Below are 17,209 nucleotides of genomic sequence, written 5' to 3' on the forward strand. Positions count from 1 at the left end.
TGGGGTTTCAGGAGGGCCGTGAGGGTGGGGAGAGCCGGGGTCCGGTGGGCGGGGGGGGCGCGGGGGATCCGTCGAGGGTGGCCTCCCGGAGGCGCTGAGGTTTCGGGGGGCCCCCGGAGGGAGAGAGGCGGGACGGGGCGGACCCGAGGGGCACCGCGGAGCTGGGGGAGCGGGGGGCCGGGCGGCCGAGGGACCGGGGTGACCCCGGTCTGGGGAATCGGGAGGCCGGGGGGGCTGGAGATCGGGAAGCCGGGGGGACCTGGCCGTCAGAGGTCGTGGCTTCTGATCCCGGCCCTGCCGCGTGTCTGCCGCCTGACCCGGGGCGAGTCGGGAAGGAGCGCGGCTCCGTGGACGGAGCCCGGGCTTGAGAGTCAGAGCTTATGGGTTCGAATCCCGGCTCTGCCACCTGTCAGCTGGGTGACTGTGGGCGAGTCACTTCACCGGGCCCCAGCGACCTCATCTGGAAAACGGGCATTAACCGTGAGCGCTTAACGAAGACCAGCGTTATTACTGGTCTTATTCTCTGGGCCTCGGTTCCCTCGGCTGGACGGGGGGGATGGAGATCGTGAGCCCCACGCGGGACGGGCACCGCGTCCGTCCCGATGACCTTGTACCCGCTCCGGTGCTTAGGACAGGGCCAGGCACGTCGGAGGCGCTCAACGAAAGCCCACCGTGATGATGATGATTACCGGGCAGCCGGGGGGGTGGTCCCGGGGCGGGGGGGTGGGAGCGGCGGGTGGGGCAGGATGTTCTCCTGCCTTCGGTGCTGGATTCGCCCAAGGCGGAAATCTGACGGCGCAATCAGCGGGAGCGGGGAGAACGAGGGAGGAGGGAGGGAAGGGGTGACGGCGGCGTTACCGAGGGGACCCCGGAAGAAGAGGAACAGACCGACTCCGGGGGCCTCATCTGCCGGCCGTCTGAGATAAAAAGCAGACCCTTCCCCCGGCATCACGAAACGAGGCCCGACCTTAAGGCGTTCAGTAACAACTATGGTCTCTGTTAAGCGCTTACTACGTGCGGAGCACTGTTCTTAAGCGCCGGGCGAGATCCGGGGTCGTCAGATTGTCCCGCGCGGGGCTCACGTTTTTTAATCCCCATTTTTACAGATGAGGGAACCGAGGCCCAGAGAAGTGAAGTGACTTGCCCAAGGTCACCCAGCAGTCAAGTGGCAGAGCCGAGATTAGAACCCGGGTCCCCCCCGACTCCCAGCCCCGGGCTCTTTCCACTCGGCCTTTCCCTCCTGAATGTCCCCGGGAGGGAGGGATGTCTCATTCCCGGTTTCCAGGTGAGGAAACCGAGGCCCAGAGAGGTTCGGTGGCTTGCCCCAAGTCCCGCAGCAGAGCCGGGGCCAGAACGTCCCACTAGGTGGTGCCTCCGTGGGTTCTAATCCCGCCTCCGTCACCTGCCTGCTGTGTGACCCCGGGCGAGTCACTTCGCTTCGCTGGGCCTCAGTTCCCTCATCTGGAAAATGGGGGTGAAGACCGGGAGCCCCACGCGGGACAACCTGATCGCCCTGTGTCCGCTCCAGCGCTTAGAACAGCGCTTGGCACGTAGGAGGCGCTTAACAGGGTGGCAGGAGCCCCGGCTGGGGCGTCAGAGGCCACGGGTTCTAATCCCGACTGCGCCACTTGCCAGCTGTGTGACTTCGAGGCGAGTCACTTCACTTCTCCGGGCCACAGTCCCCTCAGCTGGAAAATGGGGATTGAGGCCGTGAGCCCCACGGGGGACCACCTGATGACCTTGCCTCCCCCCCCCCCCCAGCGCTTAGAGCAGTGCTTGGCACATAGGAAGCGCGTAACGAATGCCGTCATCGTCGTCATCGTTACTCTTGGACGGGGAAATAGAGAAGCAGCGTGGCCCCGTTGGAAAGAACCCGGGCCTGGGAGTCAGAAGTCCTGGGTTCTTTTCCCAGCTCGCTTAGCTTGCCTCCTCTTTGCCTCGGGTTCCTCGGCTGCGAAATGGGGGTTCGTCACCCGTCGTCTTCGTTCGTTCGTTCATTCGATGGTATTTATCGAGCGCTCACTGTGTGCAGAGCACTGTACTCAGCGCTCGGACCGGACAGATCGGCAACAGAGAGAGACGGTCCCCGCCCTCTGACGGGCTCACGGTCTAATCTGGGGGAGAGGGACGGACGAGACCGGTGGCGACGAATAGAGTCGAGGGGAAGATCGTCTCACGAAAACAATAGCGAAGAAATAGAATCGGGGTGACGGACATCTCGTTAAACAAAATAAATAGGGTGACGAAGATCCATATCGGGCGCGTCGCTGGGCGCTCACCGTGCGCACGGCACCGAAACGGCCGCTTGAGAGAGAGTCGACGGACGCAGCGCGCTCACGGTCCGGGGCCGCTCGGTTCATCCGTCCGCGGTATTTATGCAGCGCTTACCGTGTGCAGGGCACTGGACTAAGCGGGCTCAGGAGAGGGCGATCCCACGGGGTTGGTAAACCCGTTCCTGCCCACGGGGAACTTCCCGTCTAGAGGGATTCCCATCCCCGTTCTCCCTCCTACGTAGACCGTGAGCCTCGCCGTCGCGGAACTGTGTTTTCCGAGCGGTCGGGACAGTGCTCTGCACACGGTAAGCGCTCAGTGAATACGACTGGATGAACGAATGCGGGAAAGGGACTCTGCCCGACCTGACTGATAATCACGTTGGTACTCGTTAAGCGCTTACTCTGTGCAGAGCGCCGTTCTGAGCGCCGGGGGGGGGGGGGATACGGGGTCATCGGGTGGTCCCGCGTGAGGCCATTTTCCAGACGAGGTCGCCGAGGCCCAGGGAAGTGAAGCGACTCGCCCACGGTCGCCCGGCTGCCGGGTGGCAGAGCCGGGATTCGAACCCGTGATCTCTGACTCCCAAGGCCGGGCTCTTCCCACCGAGCCGCGCCGCTTCTCCGGGCCCGCCCCAGCGTTTGGAACGGGGCTTGGCGCGCTAGACCGTGAGCTCGGTACGGACGGGGGACGCGTCCGCCGATTCTGTCGGACCCGACTCCTCCGAGCGCCTAACGGGGCGCTCGGTGCAGTCGGGGGCTCAGTCGATACGACGGATCGATCGAGCGACGAACGGAGAACGGTGATGAGGGCGTTCGGTCGTATTTATGGAGCGCTGGCTGTGCGCGGAGCGCCGCAGCGAGCGCCCAGAACGATAACGCACGCCGTCTGCGCCGGGGATCTCGGCGGCGACTAGCGGTCCGGGGGGTCGGTCTGCCCCCGCTTCGGCCCCGGCCCCCCGCGTGACCTCGGGCGGGTCGCTCGCCCTCTCCGGGCCGGCCGGCGTCCCCCGGGGGGCCGGAGGGGACCGGTCGGTGGGAGGGGTCCGCGGCGGGGAGCCCCCGCCCGCCCCCGGCCGCGGGGGAGGCCGGCGGCTGACGGCCCGTGCCCGGCAGGAGGGGAAGACGGCCGAGGAGCTGGCCCGGGACCGGGGCCACGAGCCGGTGGCCGCTCTGCTGGCCAGGCTGAGGAAGGTGGGTGCCCCGGCCGGCCGCACCCAGGCGGCCGCTGACCCCGGACCGCGCCCCCCCGCCCCGGACGGGAGCCCTTCTCTTTCTCTCACGCGCACCGGCCCCCCGGAATTCACACGCACACCGTCGTCTCCGGAATCACGCCCGCCCCCCGGGGCTCCCTTCCCGCCCGCAGAGGGGCCGACCGTCCCCCCGCCCGGGGGGTCGGGGGGGGGGGACGGGCGGACCGGCGGGGGTCCGGGGCGACGGGCGGCCGAGGTCGGGGGGGGGGGGGATCCCCTCCCGCCCCCCCCAGACCCGCCCCCCACCCCGCCGCAGGAGAGCCAGCGGACGGCGTTCGCCCAGCAGCTGCGTCCGGGCCCCACCGCGCAGCCCCGCATCAAGCTGAAGCTCTTCGGCCCGTCGGGCGCCGGCAAGTCCGCCCTGGTGGACTCCCTCAAGTGCGGCCTCTTGCGCGGCCTCTTCCGCCGCCGCCGGGCCAGGCCGCCCGCCCAGGCCGCCGCCGCCCGAGGCCCGCCTTCGCCCCCGGCCTCCAAGCCCGCAGGTAGGACGGCTCCCCGGAGGCGGACGGGAAGCCTCGCCCCCGGCCATCCCTTTTTTTAAAGAAATACATAGGGCTTTTATTAAGCGTTTGCCAAGTGCCGGGCTACGTGTCGCCCCCTTCCCGTCGGGGATCACGCCCCCCGACTCGGTTGGACCCGGCGCGGCGCTCCGCGCGCGGCGGCGGGCCGGCGGCTCCTCGAGGACGGCGACGGGGTCCGTTAGCCGTCGCGGGCGGGGACCGTCTCCGTCTGCCGCGTCGGGCTTTCCGAGCGCTTAGCGGAGCGCTCGGCACCCGGTAAGCGCCCGGTAAGCCCGGTCGAACGGATCGCTCCCGAGTGCCCAGTACGGTGCTCTGCAGAGAGCAGACCGTCCGCCGGCGGAGGACGGAGACGGCGTCCGCCGACTCCGTCGGGCTCCCGTTCGTTCCGGTCGCACTCGAGCGCTTACCGCGCGCGGAGCGCCGTACTGCAAGAGAAAGTACAAGAGAAGCGGCGTGGCTCGGTGGCGAGAGCACGGCTCGGGAGTCCGAGGTCGTGGGTTCGAATCCCGGCCCCGCGTGACCGGGGGGGGGGCGAGTCGCTTCGCTGCTCTGGGCCCCGGTTTCCTCATCTGGAAAATGGGGATTAACTGTGAGTCTCACGCGGGGCGACCCGATGACCCCGTCTCTCCCCCGGCGCTTAGAACGGCGCTCTGCACGTGGTAAGCGCTTGACGGATACCGACATCATTATTGTCATCGCAACTCGGCCACAGAAAGTCCCCGCCCAACGGGCTCGCGGTCTAGAGCGGGGGAGACGGACAACGAAACAAACGGACGGGGCAGTATCCGCTAAGCGCTCACTGTAGTAATAATAAGGTCGGTGTCCGTCAGGCGCTTACTACGTGCGGGGCACCGGTCTAAGCGCCGGGGGGGATTACGGGGTCATCGGGTCGTCCCCCGTGAGGCTCACCGTTCGTCCCCATCTGCCAGATGAGGTGACCGAGGCGCAGAGAAGCGAAGCGACTCGCCCACGGTCACCCAGCCGACGGGCGGCGGAGCAGGGAGTCGAACCCGCGGCCTCCGACTCCGAAGCCCGCGCTCCGTCCGCCGAGCCGCGCCGGTGTCCGTTAGGCGCCCGCTACGTGCCGAGCGCCGTCCCCAGCGCCGGGGCAGACACGGGGTCATCGGGCGGCCCCGCGCGGGGCTCGCGGCCGCCCCCCGCCCCCCCCCCCGTTTCCCAGACGAGGCCACCGAGGCCCCGACCCGCCCGAAGCCGCCCGGCGGGGACGGCGCCCGCCGACCCCGTCGTCCGCCCCCCCGCCCCCGTCCTCCCCCCAGGGTCGGCGGGCGCGTCCGGCCTGTACGCGGGCTGCGAGAACGTGAGCGTGCGGAGCCGCAGCCTGGTGTTCGAGCCGGGGCTGACCCGCGGCGTCCCGGAGGGGCCCCCGTCCCCCGCCCGCCCCCCCGCCCCCCAGGACCAGGCCACCAGGGCCATCGACGTCCAGAACGCCTACCTCAACGGTAAGGCGCGGGGGGACGGCCCGGGCCGGGCGGAGGCGGGGGGGGGGGCGCGCGGGTTCACGGCGGGAGCCCCCTCACCGGCCGGGGTCGCCCCCCGCCGCCCGGCCCGCCTCCCAGGGGTGGGCGACTTCAGCGTGTGGGAGTTCTCCGGCCGGCCCGTGTACTTCTGCTGCTACGACCACTTCGCGGCCGACGACCCGTCCTCCGTCCACCTGGTGCTGTTCAGCCTGGAGGAGCCCTACGAGACCCAGCTCAACCAGCTCATCTTCTGGCTCGGCTGCCTCAAGGCCCTCGTGCCCGTCGAGGAGCCCATAGGTGCGGCGGGCCGGGGGGCGCGGGCGGGGGGCGGACCCGGAGGGGCCGTCGTCTTCCCCGGCCCCGATGCCCCGACCCCGCCACCGCCTCTGCCGCCGTTCTCCCCGGCCCCGGCCCGGCCTCCGTTCTCCCCGGTCCCGGCTCGGCCTCCGTTTTCCCCCGGTCCCGCCTCTGCCGTTTTCCCCGGCCCCGACTCTGCCGCCGTCTTCCTCGTTCCCGACTCTGCCGCCGTTGTCCCCGGTCCTGACTGCCGCCGTTTTCCCTGGCCCTGACTCTGACGCCGTTTTCCTCGTTCCTGACTGCCGCCGTTTTCGCCGGTCCTGACTCTGCCGCCATTTTGCTCCTTCCTGACTCTGACGCCGTTTTCCTCATTCCTGACTTCTGCCACTTTCCTTGAGCCTGACTCTGCTGCCGTCTTTCCCAGTCCTGGCTCTGCCTCCGCCATCTTCCCAAGCCCTGACTCTGCCGCCATTTCCCCGGCCCTGAATCTGCCGCCGTTTTCCTCATTCCTGCCTCCGCCGCCGTTCTCCTCATTCCTGCCTCTGCCGCCGTTTTCCTCATTCTTGACTCTGCCGCCGTTTTCCCCGGTCCTGACCCTGCCGCCATTTTCCCCGGCCCTGAATCTGCCGCCATTTTCCCCGGCCCTGACTCTGCCGCCATTTTCCCCGGTCCTGCCTCTGCCGCCATTTTCCCCGGCCCTGAATCTGCCGCCATTTTCCCCGGCCCTGACTCTGCCGCCATTTTCCTCATTCCTGCCTCTGCCGCCATTTTCCCCGGTCCTGACTCTGCCGCCATTTTCCCCGGCCCTGAGTCTGCCGCCATTTTCTCCGGTCCTGCCTCTGCCTCCATTTTCCTCATTCCTGCCTCTGCCGCCATTTTCCTCATTCTTGACTCTGCCGCCATTTTCCCCGGCCCTTACTCTGCCGCCATTTTCCCCGGTCCTGACTCTGCCGCCATTTTTCTCATTCCTGACTCTGCAGCCATTTTCCCCGGCCCTGAATCTGCCGCCATTTTCCTCATTCCTGCCTCTGCCGCCATTTTCCCCAGTCCTGCCTCTGCCGCCATTTTCCCAGGCCCCGAATCTGCCGCCATTTTCCCCGGTCCTGACTCTGCCGCCAGTTTCCCCGGCCCTGACTCTGCCGCCATTTTCCTCATTCCTGACTCTGCCGCCATTTTCCCCGGTCCTGACTCTGCCGCCATTTTCCCCGGCCCTGACCCTGCCGCCATTTTCCCGGCCCTGAATCTGCCGCCATTTTCCCCGGCCCTGAATCTGCCGCCATTTTCCTCATTCCTGCCTCTGCCGCCATTTTCCCCGGTCCTGACTCTGCCGCCATTTTCCCCGGCCCTGAGTCTGCCGCCATTTTCCCCGGTCCTGCCTCTGCCTCCATTTTCCTCATTCCTGCCTCTGCCGCCATTTTCCTCATTCTTGACTCTGCCGCCATTTTCCCCGGCCCTTACTCTGCCGCCATTTTCCCCGGTCCTGACTCTGCAGCCATTTTCCCCCGGCCCTGAATCTGCCGCCATTTTCCTCATTCCTGCCTCTGCCGCCATTTTCCCCAGTCCTGCCTCTGCCGCCATTTTCCCAGGCCCTGAATCTGCCGCCATTTTCCCCGGTCCTGACTCTGCCGCCAGTTTCCCCGGCCCTGACTCTGCCGCCATTTTCCTCATTCCTGCCTCTGCCGCCATTTTCCCCGTCCTGACTCTGCCGCCATTTTCCCCGGCCCTGACCCTGCCGCCATTTTCCCGGCCCCGAATCTGCCGCCATTTTCCCCGGCCCTGAATCTGCCGCCAGTTTCCCCGGGCCTGCCTCTGCCGCCATTTTCCTCATTCCTGCCTCTGCCGCCATTTTCCTCATTCCTGCCTCTGCCGCCATTTTCCCCAGTCCTGACCCTGCCGCCATTTTCCCCGGCCCTGAATCTGCCGCCATTTTTCTCATTCCTGCCTCTGCCGCCATTATGCTCATTCCTGATTCCACCACCATTTTCCTCGAACCTGCCTCTGCCGCCATTTTCCTCATTCCTGCCTCTGCCGCCATTTTCCTCATTCCTGCTTCTGCCGCCATTTTCCCCAGTCCTGCCTCTGCCGCCATTTTCCCCGGCCCTGAATCTGCCGCCATTTTCCCCGGCCCTGCCTCTGCCACCATTTTCCTCATTCCTGCCTCTGCCGCCATTTTTCTCATTCCTGCCTCTGCCGCCATTTTCCTCATTCCTGCCTCTACCGCCATTTTCCTCATTCTTGACTCTGCCGCCATTTTCTCCGGCCCTTACTCTGCCGCCATTTTCCCCGGCCCTGACTCTGCCGCCATTTTTCTCATTCCTGACTCTGCCGCCATTTTCCCCGGCCCTGAATCTGCCGCCATTTTCCCAGGCCCTGAATCTGCCGCCATTTTCCTCATTCCTGCCTCTGTCGCCATTTTCCCCAGTCCTGCCTCTGCCGCCATTTTCCCAGGCCCTGAATCTGCCATTTTCCCCGGTCCTGAATCTGCCGCCAGTTTCCCCGGCCCTGCCTCTGCCGCCATTTTCCTCATTCTTGCCTCTGCCGCCATTTTCCCCGGTCCTGACTCTGCCGCCATTTTCCCCAGTCCTGCCTCTGCAGCCATTTTCCCCGGCCCTGACTCTGCCGCCATTTTCCCCGGTCCTGCCTCTGCAGCCATTTTCCCCGGCCCTGACTCTGCCGCCATTTTCCCCGGCCCTGAATCTGCCGCCATTTTCCCCGGCCCTGAATCTGCCGCCATTTTCTCCGGCCCTGAATCTGCCGCCATTTTCCTCATTCCTGCCTCTGCCGCCATTTTCCCCAGTCCTGACCCTGCCGCCATTTTCCCCGGCCCCGAATCTGCCGCCATTTTCCCCGGCCCTGAATCTGCCGCCAGTTTCCCCGGCCCTGCCTCTGCCGCCATTTTCCTCATTCCTGCCTCTGCCGCCATTTTCCTCATTCCTGCCTCTGCCGCCATTTTCCCCAGTCCTGACCCTGCCGCCATTTTCCCCGGCCCTGAATCTGCCGCCATTTTTCTCATTCCTGCCTCTGCCGCCATTATGCTCATTCCTGATTCCACCACCATTTTCCTCGAACCTGCCTCTGCCGCCATTTTCCTCATTCCTGCCTCTGCCGCCATTTTCCCCGGTCCTGCCTCTGCCGCCATTTTCCCCGGCCCTGAATCTGCCGCCATTTTCCCCGGCCCTGAATCTGCCGCCAGTTTCCCCGGCCCTGCCTCTGCCGCCATTTTCCTCATTCCTGCCTCTGCCGCCATTTTTCTCATTCCTGCCTCTGCCGCCATTTTCCTCATTCCTGCCTCTACCGCCATTTTCCTCATTCTTGACTCTGCCGCCATTTTCTCCGGCCCTTACTCTGCCGCCATTTTCCCCAGTCCTGACTCTGCCGCCATTTTTCTCATTCCTGACTCTGCCGCCATTTTCCCCGGCCCTGAATCTGCCGCCATTTTCCTCATTCCTGCCTCTGTCGCCATTTTCCCCAGTCCTGCCTCTGCCGCCATTTTCCCAGGCCCCGAATCTGCCGCCATTTTCCCCGGCCCTGAATCTGCCGCCAGTTTCCCCGGCCCTGCCTCTGCCGCCATTTTCCTCATTCCTGCCTCTGCCGCCATTTTCCTCATTCCTGCCTCTGCCGCCATTTTCCCCGGTCCTGACTCTGCCGCCATTTTCCCCGGCCCTGAATCTGCCGCCATTTTTCTCATTCCTGCCTCTGCTGCCATTATGCTCATTCCTGATTCCACCACCATTTTCCTCGAACCTGCCTCTGCCGCCATTTTCCTCATTCCTGCCTCTGCCGCCATTTTCCCCAGTCCTGCCTCTGCCGCCATTTTCCCCGGCCCTGAATCTGCCGCCATTTTCCCCGGCCCTGAATCTGCCGCCAGTTTCCCCGGCCCTGACTCTGCCGCCATTTTCCTCATTCCTGCCTCTGCCGCCATTTTCCCCGGCCCTGCCTCTGCCGCCATTTTCCCCAGTCCTGACCCTGCCGCCATTTTCCCCGGCCCTGAATCTGCCGCCATTTTCCCCGGCCCTGAATCTGCCGCCAGTTTCCCCGGCCCTGCCTCTGCCGCCATTTTCCTCATTCCTGCCTCTGCCGCCATTTTCCTCATTCCTGCCTCTGCCGCCATTTTCTCCGGCCCTTACTCTGCCGCCATTTTCCCCAGTCCTGACTCTGCCGCCATTTTTCTCATTCCTGACTCTGCCGCCATTTTCCCCGGCCCTGAATCTGCCGCCATTTTCCCAGGCCCTGAATCTGCCGCCATTTTCCCCGGCCCTGAATCTGCCGCCAGTTTCCCCGGCCCTGCCTCTGCCGCCATTTTCCTCATTCCTGCCTCTGCCGCCATTTTCCCCGGTCCTGCCTCTGCCGCCATTTTCCTCATTCCTGCCTCTGCCGCCATTTTCCTCATTCTTGACTCTGCCGCCATTTTCTCCGGCCCTTACTCTGCCGCCATTTTCCCCAGTCCTGACTCTGCCGCCATTTTTCTCATTCCTGACTCTGCCGCCATTTTCCCCGGCCCTGAATCTGCCGCCATTTTCCCAGGCCCTGAATCTGCCGCCATTTTCCTCATTCCTGCCTCTGCCGCCATTTTCCCCAGTCCTGCCTCTGCCGCCATTTTCCCAGGCCCTGAATCTGCCGCCATTTTCCCCGGTCCTGACTCTGCCGCCAGTTTCCCCGGTCCTGACTCTGCCGCCATTTTCCTCATTCCTGCCTCTGCCGCCATTTTCCCCGGTCCTGACTCTGCCGCCATTTTCCTCAACCCTGCCTCTGCCGCCATTTTCCTTGACCCTGAGTTTGCCACCATCTTCCCCGGCCCTGTCTCTGCCTCCATTTTCCCCGGGCCTGACACTACCTCCGCCACCTTCCCCGGCCCTGACTCGGCCGGTGCGTCCCCCGCGGTGTGTTTCCCCGCAGCTTTTGGTGGGCGGCTGAAGACCCCCCTGCAGGTGGTTCTGGTGGCCACCCACGCCGACCTGGTGAGCCTGCCCCGCCCCGCGGGGGCCGAGTTCGGCTACGACAAAGACGCGTCCCTACTGAGGGAGATCCGAAACAGGTCGGTGCCAGCTGGGGCCCTTCGCCCCTTAATGATGGCGCGGGGCAGGCGCTCACTCCGTGCGCCGAACCCTGCGCTGAGCGCTGGGAGAGACCCTGAGGGATCAGACCGGACACACGGGGGCCTCGGGGGCCGAAAGGGAGGGAGAGCAGGGAATCCGACCCTCGGGGAATCAGGGAATCCATTTTACGGAGGAGGAAACTGAGGCCCAGGTAGGTTAATGGTTTGCCCCAGATCGCACGGCAGGTCGGCCTCAGAGCCGGGACTAGAAGCTGAGTGTCCCGATTGCCTTTTCTCTGCTAATAGTAATAATAATAATGACGGTGATGATGATGATAATAGTGCTCGTTAAGCGCTTACCACATCCCAAGCACCGTTCAAAGCACTGGGATAGATCCAGGTTCATCAGGCCAGACCCCGTCCCTGTCCCACATGGGCTCACAGTCCAGGTAAAGGGAGAACAGGGATTGAATCCCCATTTTAATAATAATGTTGGTATTTGTTAAGCGCTTACTATGTGCAGAGCACTGTTCTGAGCGCTGGGGTAGACACAGGGGAGTCAGGTTTTACCGATGAGGAAACCAGAGCACCGTGAAATTAAGCGACTCGTCCGAGGTCCCACAGCGGGCATTTGGCAGAGCCAGGATTAGAACCCGTGTCATTCCGACTCCCAGGCCTGGGCTCTTTCCACTAGGCCACACTGCTTCTCTAAGAGAAGGCAAGTGACTCGTCCGAGGTCACACGGCGGGCATTTGACAGAGCCAGGATTAGAGCCCGGGTCCTTCCGACTCCCAGGCCTGGGCTCTTTCGCCTAGGCCACACTGCTGCTCTAAGAGAAGGCAAGTGACTCGTCCGAGGTCACACAGCGGACGAGTGGCCGGCCTGGGAGTTAGAGGACCTGGGTTCTCATGCGATCCGGGATGAGAACCCGGCTCCTCTGACTCCCGGGCCTTGGCTCTTTCCACTAGGCCACGTGCTGCTTCTCTAAGACGAATGAAGCGGCTTGCCCCGGCTCACCCAGCAGACAAGCACCTGGGTGCTCCGCCTCCCAGGCCTGGGCTCTTTCCACTAGGCCACACTGCTACCCGCTGGGCCTCTCCCGTGGAAAGCGGGGAGGCGGAGAGTGGTCCTCCCCACCCCCGTATCCAGTGCGAGCATCTCTCTGAATCTAGCCTGCCCCTCCTCAGAGACACCCAGGGTTTGCCGTTAGCCGGCCGCCCCTTGGCCTGTAACCCGGTAGCCGGACCGAAGCGGGACGGTGCCCCCCTTCCCCCGCAGTGGGGGCTCCCGGGGCCCGTGCCCCCCCAAAAAAACGTGCGGCGGTCCTCCCCTCTCCCCGCCAGGTTTGGGAATGACCTGCAGATCTCGGAGAAGCTGTTCGTGTTGGATGCCGGGGCCTCGGGCTCCAGGGACATGAAGGCCTTCCGCAGCCACCTGCAGGAAATCCGCAGCCGGATCATCGCGGTGCGTCGGGACCGGGGGCGGGGGTGGACAGGGCGTAGGGACTCCATCTGGGACTCAATCTGTCCATCAATCAGTCGTATTTGTCGAGCACTGGCCTGGAGCAGAGCACCGAACCAAACGCTGGGGAGAGGGAAATAAAATGGAGTTGGCAGACACGTTCCTTGTCCACAACGAGCTTACCAGTCGAGGACTGGTATTCATCAAGCACTGACTGTGTGCGGAGCGCTGTCCTAAGCACTCGGGGAGAGGGCAGTCCCAACAGAATTGGTAGCCGTGTTCCCTGCCCACAACCAGCTGACGGTCTGCAGGGGAAGACGGACTTAAACAAATAAATACATAAATTATCGATATAATCAGTTGGGACTCCTGAGCCTCAGTCTCCAAAATCAGTCCATCAGTCAGTCAGAGATTTTTATCGAGCGTTCGCTGTTTTCAAGGAGAGTACGATAGAACGATAAACAGACACGTCCCCTGCCCACGACAGACTTGAGAAGGGAAGGGTGGAGGTGCCGCCTACGGTGATGGGAAAGTCACGGGGAGGACGGGGTTTGAGCGGGAGGATGAGCTCTATTTTGGACCTGTTGGAGGTGACGGGAGGACATCCGAGTAGAGCTGTTTTGAAGGCAGGAGGAGACGCGAGACCGCAGAGAGGGAGGGAGATCAGGGCTGGAGAGGGAGATTTGGGAATCGTCCGCATAGAGGTGGTCGTTGAAGCCAAGTGAGCGAATGAGTTCTCCGAGGGAGTGGGTGTAGATGGAGAACAGAAGGATCCAGAACTGAACCTTGAAGGACCCCAAAAATTAGGGGATGGGAGGTGGAGGAGGAGCCCGCAGAGAGTCTGAGCGGCCGGAGAGGTGGGAGAACTGGGAGAGGACAGAAAACGTTTCCGGGAGAAGGGCGCGGTCCACGGTGTCGAAGGCGGCCGAGAGGTCGGGGAGGGGTGAGGGTGGAAGAGACGGCCGTCGGGTTTGGCGAGAAGGACATCATCGGTGACCTCTGAGAGGGCCGTTTCTACGGGGGACGGGGGCCGGGTCGGAGAGGGTCGAGGAGAGAATCGGAGGAGAGGAATTTGAGGCGGCGGGTGTAGACGGGTGTAGCTCAAGGAGTCCGGGGAGGAAAGGTCGGAGGGAGACGGGGTGGCAACCGGAGGAAGCCGTGGGGTGAAGGGAGGGTTTTTTTAGGACGGGGGAGACGTGGGTGTATTCGAAAGGAGTGGGGAAGAAGCCAAGGGAGAGCAAACTGTTGACTGCAGTTGGGGAGGGGGCAAGTGATTTGATAAGGTGCCAAGGAGTGGGATCGGATGCGCAGGTGGAGGGGGTGGATTTCGAGAGAAGGCAGGAGATCTCCTGAGGAGATCCTGCTGGGAAAGATGGGAGAGTTGAAGGAGGGACAGGAAGGGTTGGGGGTGGAGGGGCTGGACTGGGAACATCTTAGGGAGGTCACACCTGATCGTGTCGCTTTTCTCAGTAAAGAGAAAGAGAAGCAGCGTAGCTCAGTGGAAAGAGCCCGGGCTTGGAAGTCAGAGGCCATGGGTTCGAATCCCGGCTCTGCCACCTGGCAGCTGTGTGACTGTGGGCAAGTCACTTATTAAATTCTCTGTGCCTCAGTTACCTCGTCTGGAAAATGGGGATTAAGACCGTGAGCCTCATGTGGGACAACCTGTATCTACCCCAGCTCTTAGAACAGTGCTCTGCACGTAGTAAGCGCTTAACAGATACCAACGTTATTATTAAAGTAGATGGCCAGGTCACTGGGGCAAGCGATGGGGGAGGCGGGGCGACAGGGAGTTGGAGGAGGGAGTTAAATGTCAGGAACAAATGGCGAAACCTATGGGCCAGTAAGGATGGAGAAATAATTTTGCCGGGCAGAGGAGTGTTAAAGCACGCGGGGATAAACTTGAAGTGGCCAAAGGCGGCCTGATCTCTAGATTTCCCCCAGCGGCGCTCTGCGGCTCGCGCCCAAGAGCGAAGGAGGCGGACGGTGCGGGCGATCCGGGGCCGTGAGTTAGTGATTGACGAAGGGATGGGGGGGGGGGGGCGAGTCCATTCCAAGCGCTTAGTTCAGTGCTCTGCATATAGTAAGCGCTCGATAGGTACTAGCGAACGAGTGGGTGCAGTAGAGAGGGGGCTGCCGTGGAGGGCGTCAGGGAGGCGGGCCCCCCGCTGACCTGCGGTCGCCCCCCGCCCCCCCAGGGCCGGCCCCCGATGACGCCGCTCGGCGAGAAGATCCTCTCCAGCCTCCCGTCGTGGCGGAAGCAGAGGGGCCCCAACCAGCTGGTGCCCATGGAGCAGTTCGTCCGCGACGTCCAGGACCAGCTCAACCCGCTGGCCGGCGAGGCGGCCGTGAGGGCCATCGTGCAACAGCTGCACAGCATCGGAGAGGTCGGTATCCCCGCCCGCCGGTCCTCGCCCCCGCGGACGACAGCCCGTCTCGCGGGGGTCCCCCTCCCCGTCTGCCCCTCCGCCCCCGCGTCCTCCGGCCCTCCTCCCCCCCCGCCGCGTCCTCCGTCCGGCTGAGCTGTCGTCGCCCCCCAGGTGCACGTGCTGCGGAGCGGGCCGGCCCGGGACGTGCTGGTGCTGGACCCGCGCTGGCTGTGCTCCTACGCCCTGGGCGGGCTGCTGTCGGCCGAGAGCCCGCGGGCCCTGCCCCAGTACCGCGGCCGCTACAGCCTGGAGGACGTCCAGCGCCTGCTGCCCGACAGCGACGCCGACCAGCTGCTGCGGGTCCTGGACGCCATGGACGTCTGCGCCCGCGACCCCGCCTCGGCCGGGGCCATGGTGGACATCCCCGCCCTCATCAAGGCCGACGGGCCGGGCTGCCGCTGGACCGACGACGAGGAGGAGGACGAGGAGGAGGAGGAGGAGGACGGGGACGAGGAGGACGGGGACGACCGAGGCCGGGGGCTGGTGTACGGCGGCGTCCGTGTGGTTCCCGTGGAGCACCTGACGCCCTTTCCCTGCGGCCTGTTCCACAAGGTCCAGGTGGGCCTGTGCCGCTGGGCCCGGCGCCAGGGCGGCCGGGCGGACGTGCGCCTGTGGCCCGACGGGGCCCGCCTGGCCCGGGCCGGGGCCGAGCTGCTGGTCCTCCTGGTCCACCAGGGCCAGGGCCTGGAGGTGCGGGCCCGCGGGCCCCGGGCCGGCCGGGCCCGCTGCTGTCGCCTCCTGGACGCGGCGTGCGGGGCCGTGGACGGGGCCCTGGCGGCGGCGCTGCCCGGCCTGCTCACGGTGCGGCACTACCTGAGCCCCCGGCAGCTGCGACGTTGGCGCGGGCCCGTCATGGCCTACCAGCCGCGGGACTTCGCCCGCGCCCGGGCCCTGCGCGAGACGGCCCTCACCAACCCCGTGGCCGGCTACCGCGAGAGCTTCTGCAGCGTCACGTGCTTCGGCTGCCCCGACCTCTTCGCCCGCGGCCGCCTGGGCCTGGACGTGCCCGCCCGCGAGCTGGGCCCGCTCACCCGGCGCCGGCTCTGCCGCCTGCTCGACCCCCCCGACCCGCTGGGCAAGGACTGGTGCCTGCTGGCCATCAACCTGGGCCTGCCGGACCTGGTGGCCGAGTTCGGCGGCGGCGGCGACCGCCCCCCGGACCCGGGCCCCGGCCCGCCGCCCAGCCCCGCCCACGCGCTGCTGGTCCGCTGGGGCCGCGACCCGGCCAGCACCGTGGGGCTCCTGGTGGCCAAGCTGCGGGAGCTGGGCCGCCGCGACGCCGCCGACTTCCTCCTGCGGGCCGCCGCCGCCTTCCGCCCCGGCCGGGGGCCCGACGGCCCCGACGCCGCGGATGGGCCGGACGGGAACGACGCCCCCGCCTCCCACGCCTCCGTCGGCTCCGTCGTGTCCCGGTGAGGGACGGCCCGCCGGCGGGACCCGGGTCGGGGGCCGGCGCTCTCTCCCGGGGCCTCTCCGACCCGCGGGAGGCACGGGGAGAGTGGAGAGGAGAGGAGAGGAGAGGGCCGTGGCGCCCGGAGGATTCGCGGAGATGTGTTCCACGCAGCCCCACGCCCAACGCCCGTACACACACACGACTCACGGGCAACCTCTCCCCCAACCTCCTCCCGCCGCCCGTCAGTCCCCCTCTCCCTCCGTCACTTCTCACCTCTCTGCCCCCTCCCCACCTCCATCCCCCGGGCCCACCCGCCGTCCCTCTCCCGCCCCCCCGACCGCCGTCCGGCCCGTTCCCCCCGACCCTACCCAGACCGGGGGGAACCTCCCGGTCTGGGACCGAGGACGGGCGGCTCCGGAGCTCCGCGCCCCCCGTCCCCCGAGGGGCCGGCCCGCCCCGTGCGGCTCCGACTCCGTCCCGACCCGTGGCTGCTACTTCCCGCCACCCAGAGCGGGTTCTGCAAGCCGCCGGTGGCCTCGGGCAGGGGCTCGCGATTCCTCAGAGGCGCCCAGTGTCCCGGTCTTCCCCTCCCTCCCACCCCCGCAGAACCGTCGTGCGTTGTGACCCCGTCCGGCCGCCCGTCCCCCGTCTCAGGTAAAACATTCATTGGGTCAGGCGGGGGGTGGGGGAGCGTGGCGGTCAGCCTCCGGGACCGGTGTTCCGGCTCCCCCCTCCCCGCCGCCGCCCCCCGTCATCCGTGCGCTCAGCGGAGGGTTTTCGCCGTCTAGATCCCGCTCTCCTCGTTGCCTGTACTCGAAGTTTCCAATTCAAAGAAATAAAATGGAAAGGCCGAAAAAGAGGTGGCCGGGTGTCCTTGCAGAGAGTTCGACCTCCCGGCGGGGCTCCCGGGGGCTTCCGGGGAACTCGTCCCCGACGTCCGGTCGACGGTGGGGTCCGGATCGGCCACGGGACGGGCGGAGACGTGGTGCGTGGGTGTGTGCGGAGAAGCATTCCACGATGCTGGTCTTGGCCTCGAGATTGTAGGACGATGTTAAGACGCGTTCTTTTAATAACAGCG

At 65.6% G+C, this 17,209-nt stretch overlaps 1 protein-coding gene across 1 annotated transcript in view; it reads left to right on the forward strand.

The window, feature by feature from the left end:
- The window catches only part of DAPK1 (death associated protein kinase 1), a 66,858-nt gene extending 50,622 nt beyond the window's left edge, over window positions 1-16,236 (forward strand). Inside the window, exons 19-26 of the mRNA XM_029055948.2 lie at window positions 3,384-3,461; window positions 3,777-4,002; window positions 5,319-5,501; window positions 5,619-5,816; window positions 10,713-10,851; window positions 12,195-12,315; window positions 14,508-14,696; window positions 14,850-16,236. Coding sequence (XP_028911781.1) covers window positions 3,384-3,461; window positions 3,777-4,002; window positions 5,319-5,501; window positions 5,619-5,816; window positions 10,713-10,851; window positions 12,195-12,315; window positions 14,508-14,696; window positions 14,850-16,154 — 2,439 coding nt within the window. The 3' untranslated portion in view covers window positions 16,155-16,236. The remainder of the gene's footprint in view (window positions 1-3,383; window positions 3,462-3,776; window positions 4,003-5,318; window positions 5,502-5,618; window positions 5,817-10,712; window positions 10,852-12,194; window positions 12,316-14,507; window positions 14,697-14,849) is intronic.
- The last annotated feature ends 973 nt before the right edge of the window (window positions 16,237-17,209 follow it).

This window comes from Ornithorhynchus anatinus, chromosome X5 (assembly GCF_004115215.2).
Source record: "Ornithorhynchus anatinus isolate Pmale09 chromosome X5, mOrnAna1.pri.v4, whole genome shotgun sequence".
Taxonomy (NCBI): domain Eukaryota; kingdom Metazoa; phylum Chordata; class Mammalia; order Monotremata; family Ornithorhynchidae; genus Ornithorhynchus; species Ornithorhynchus anatinus.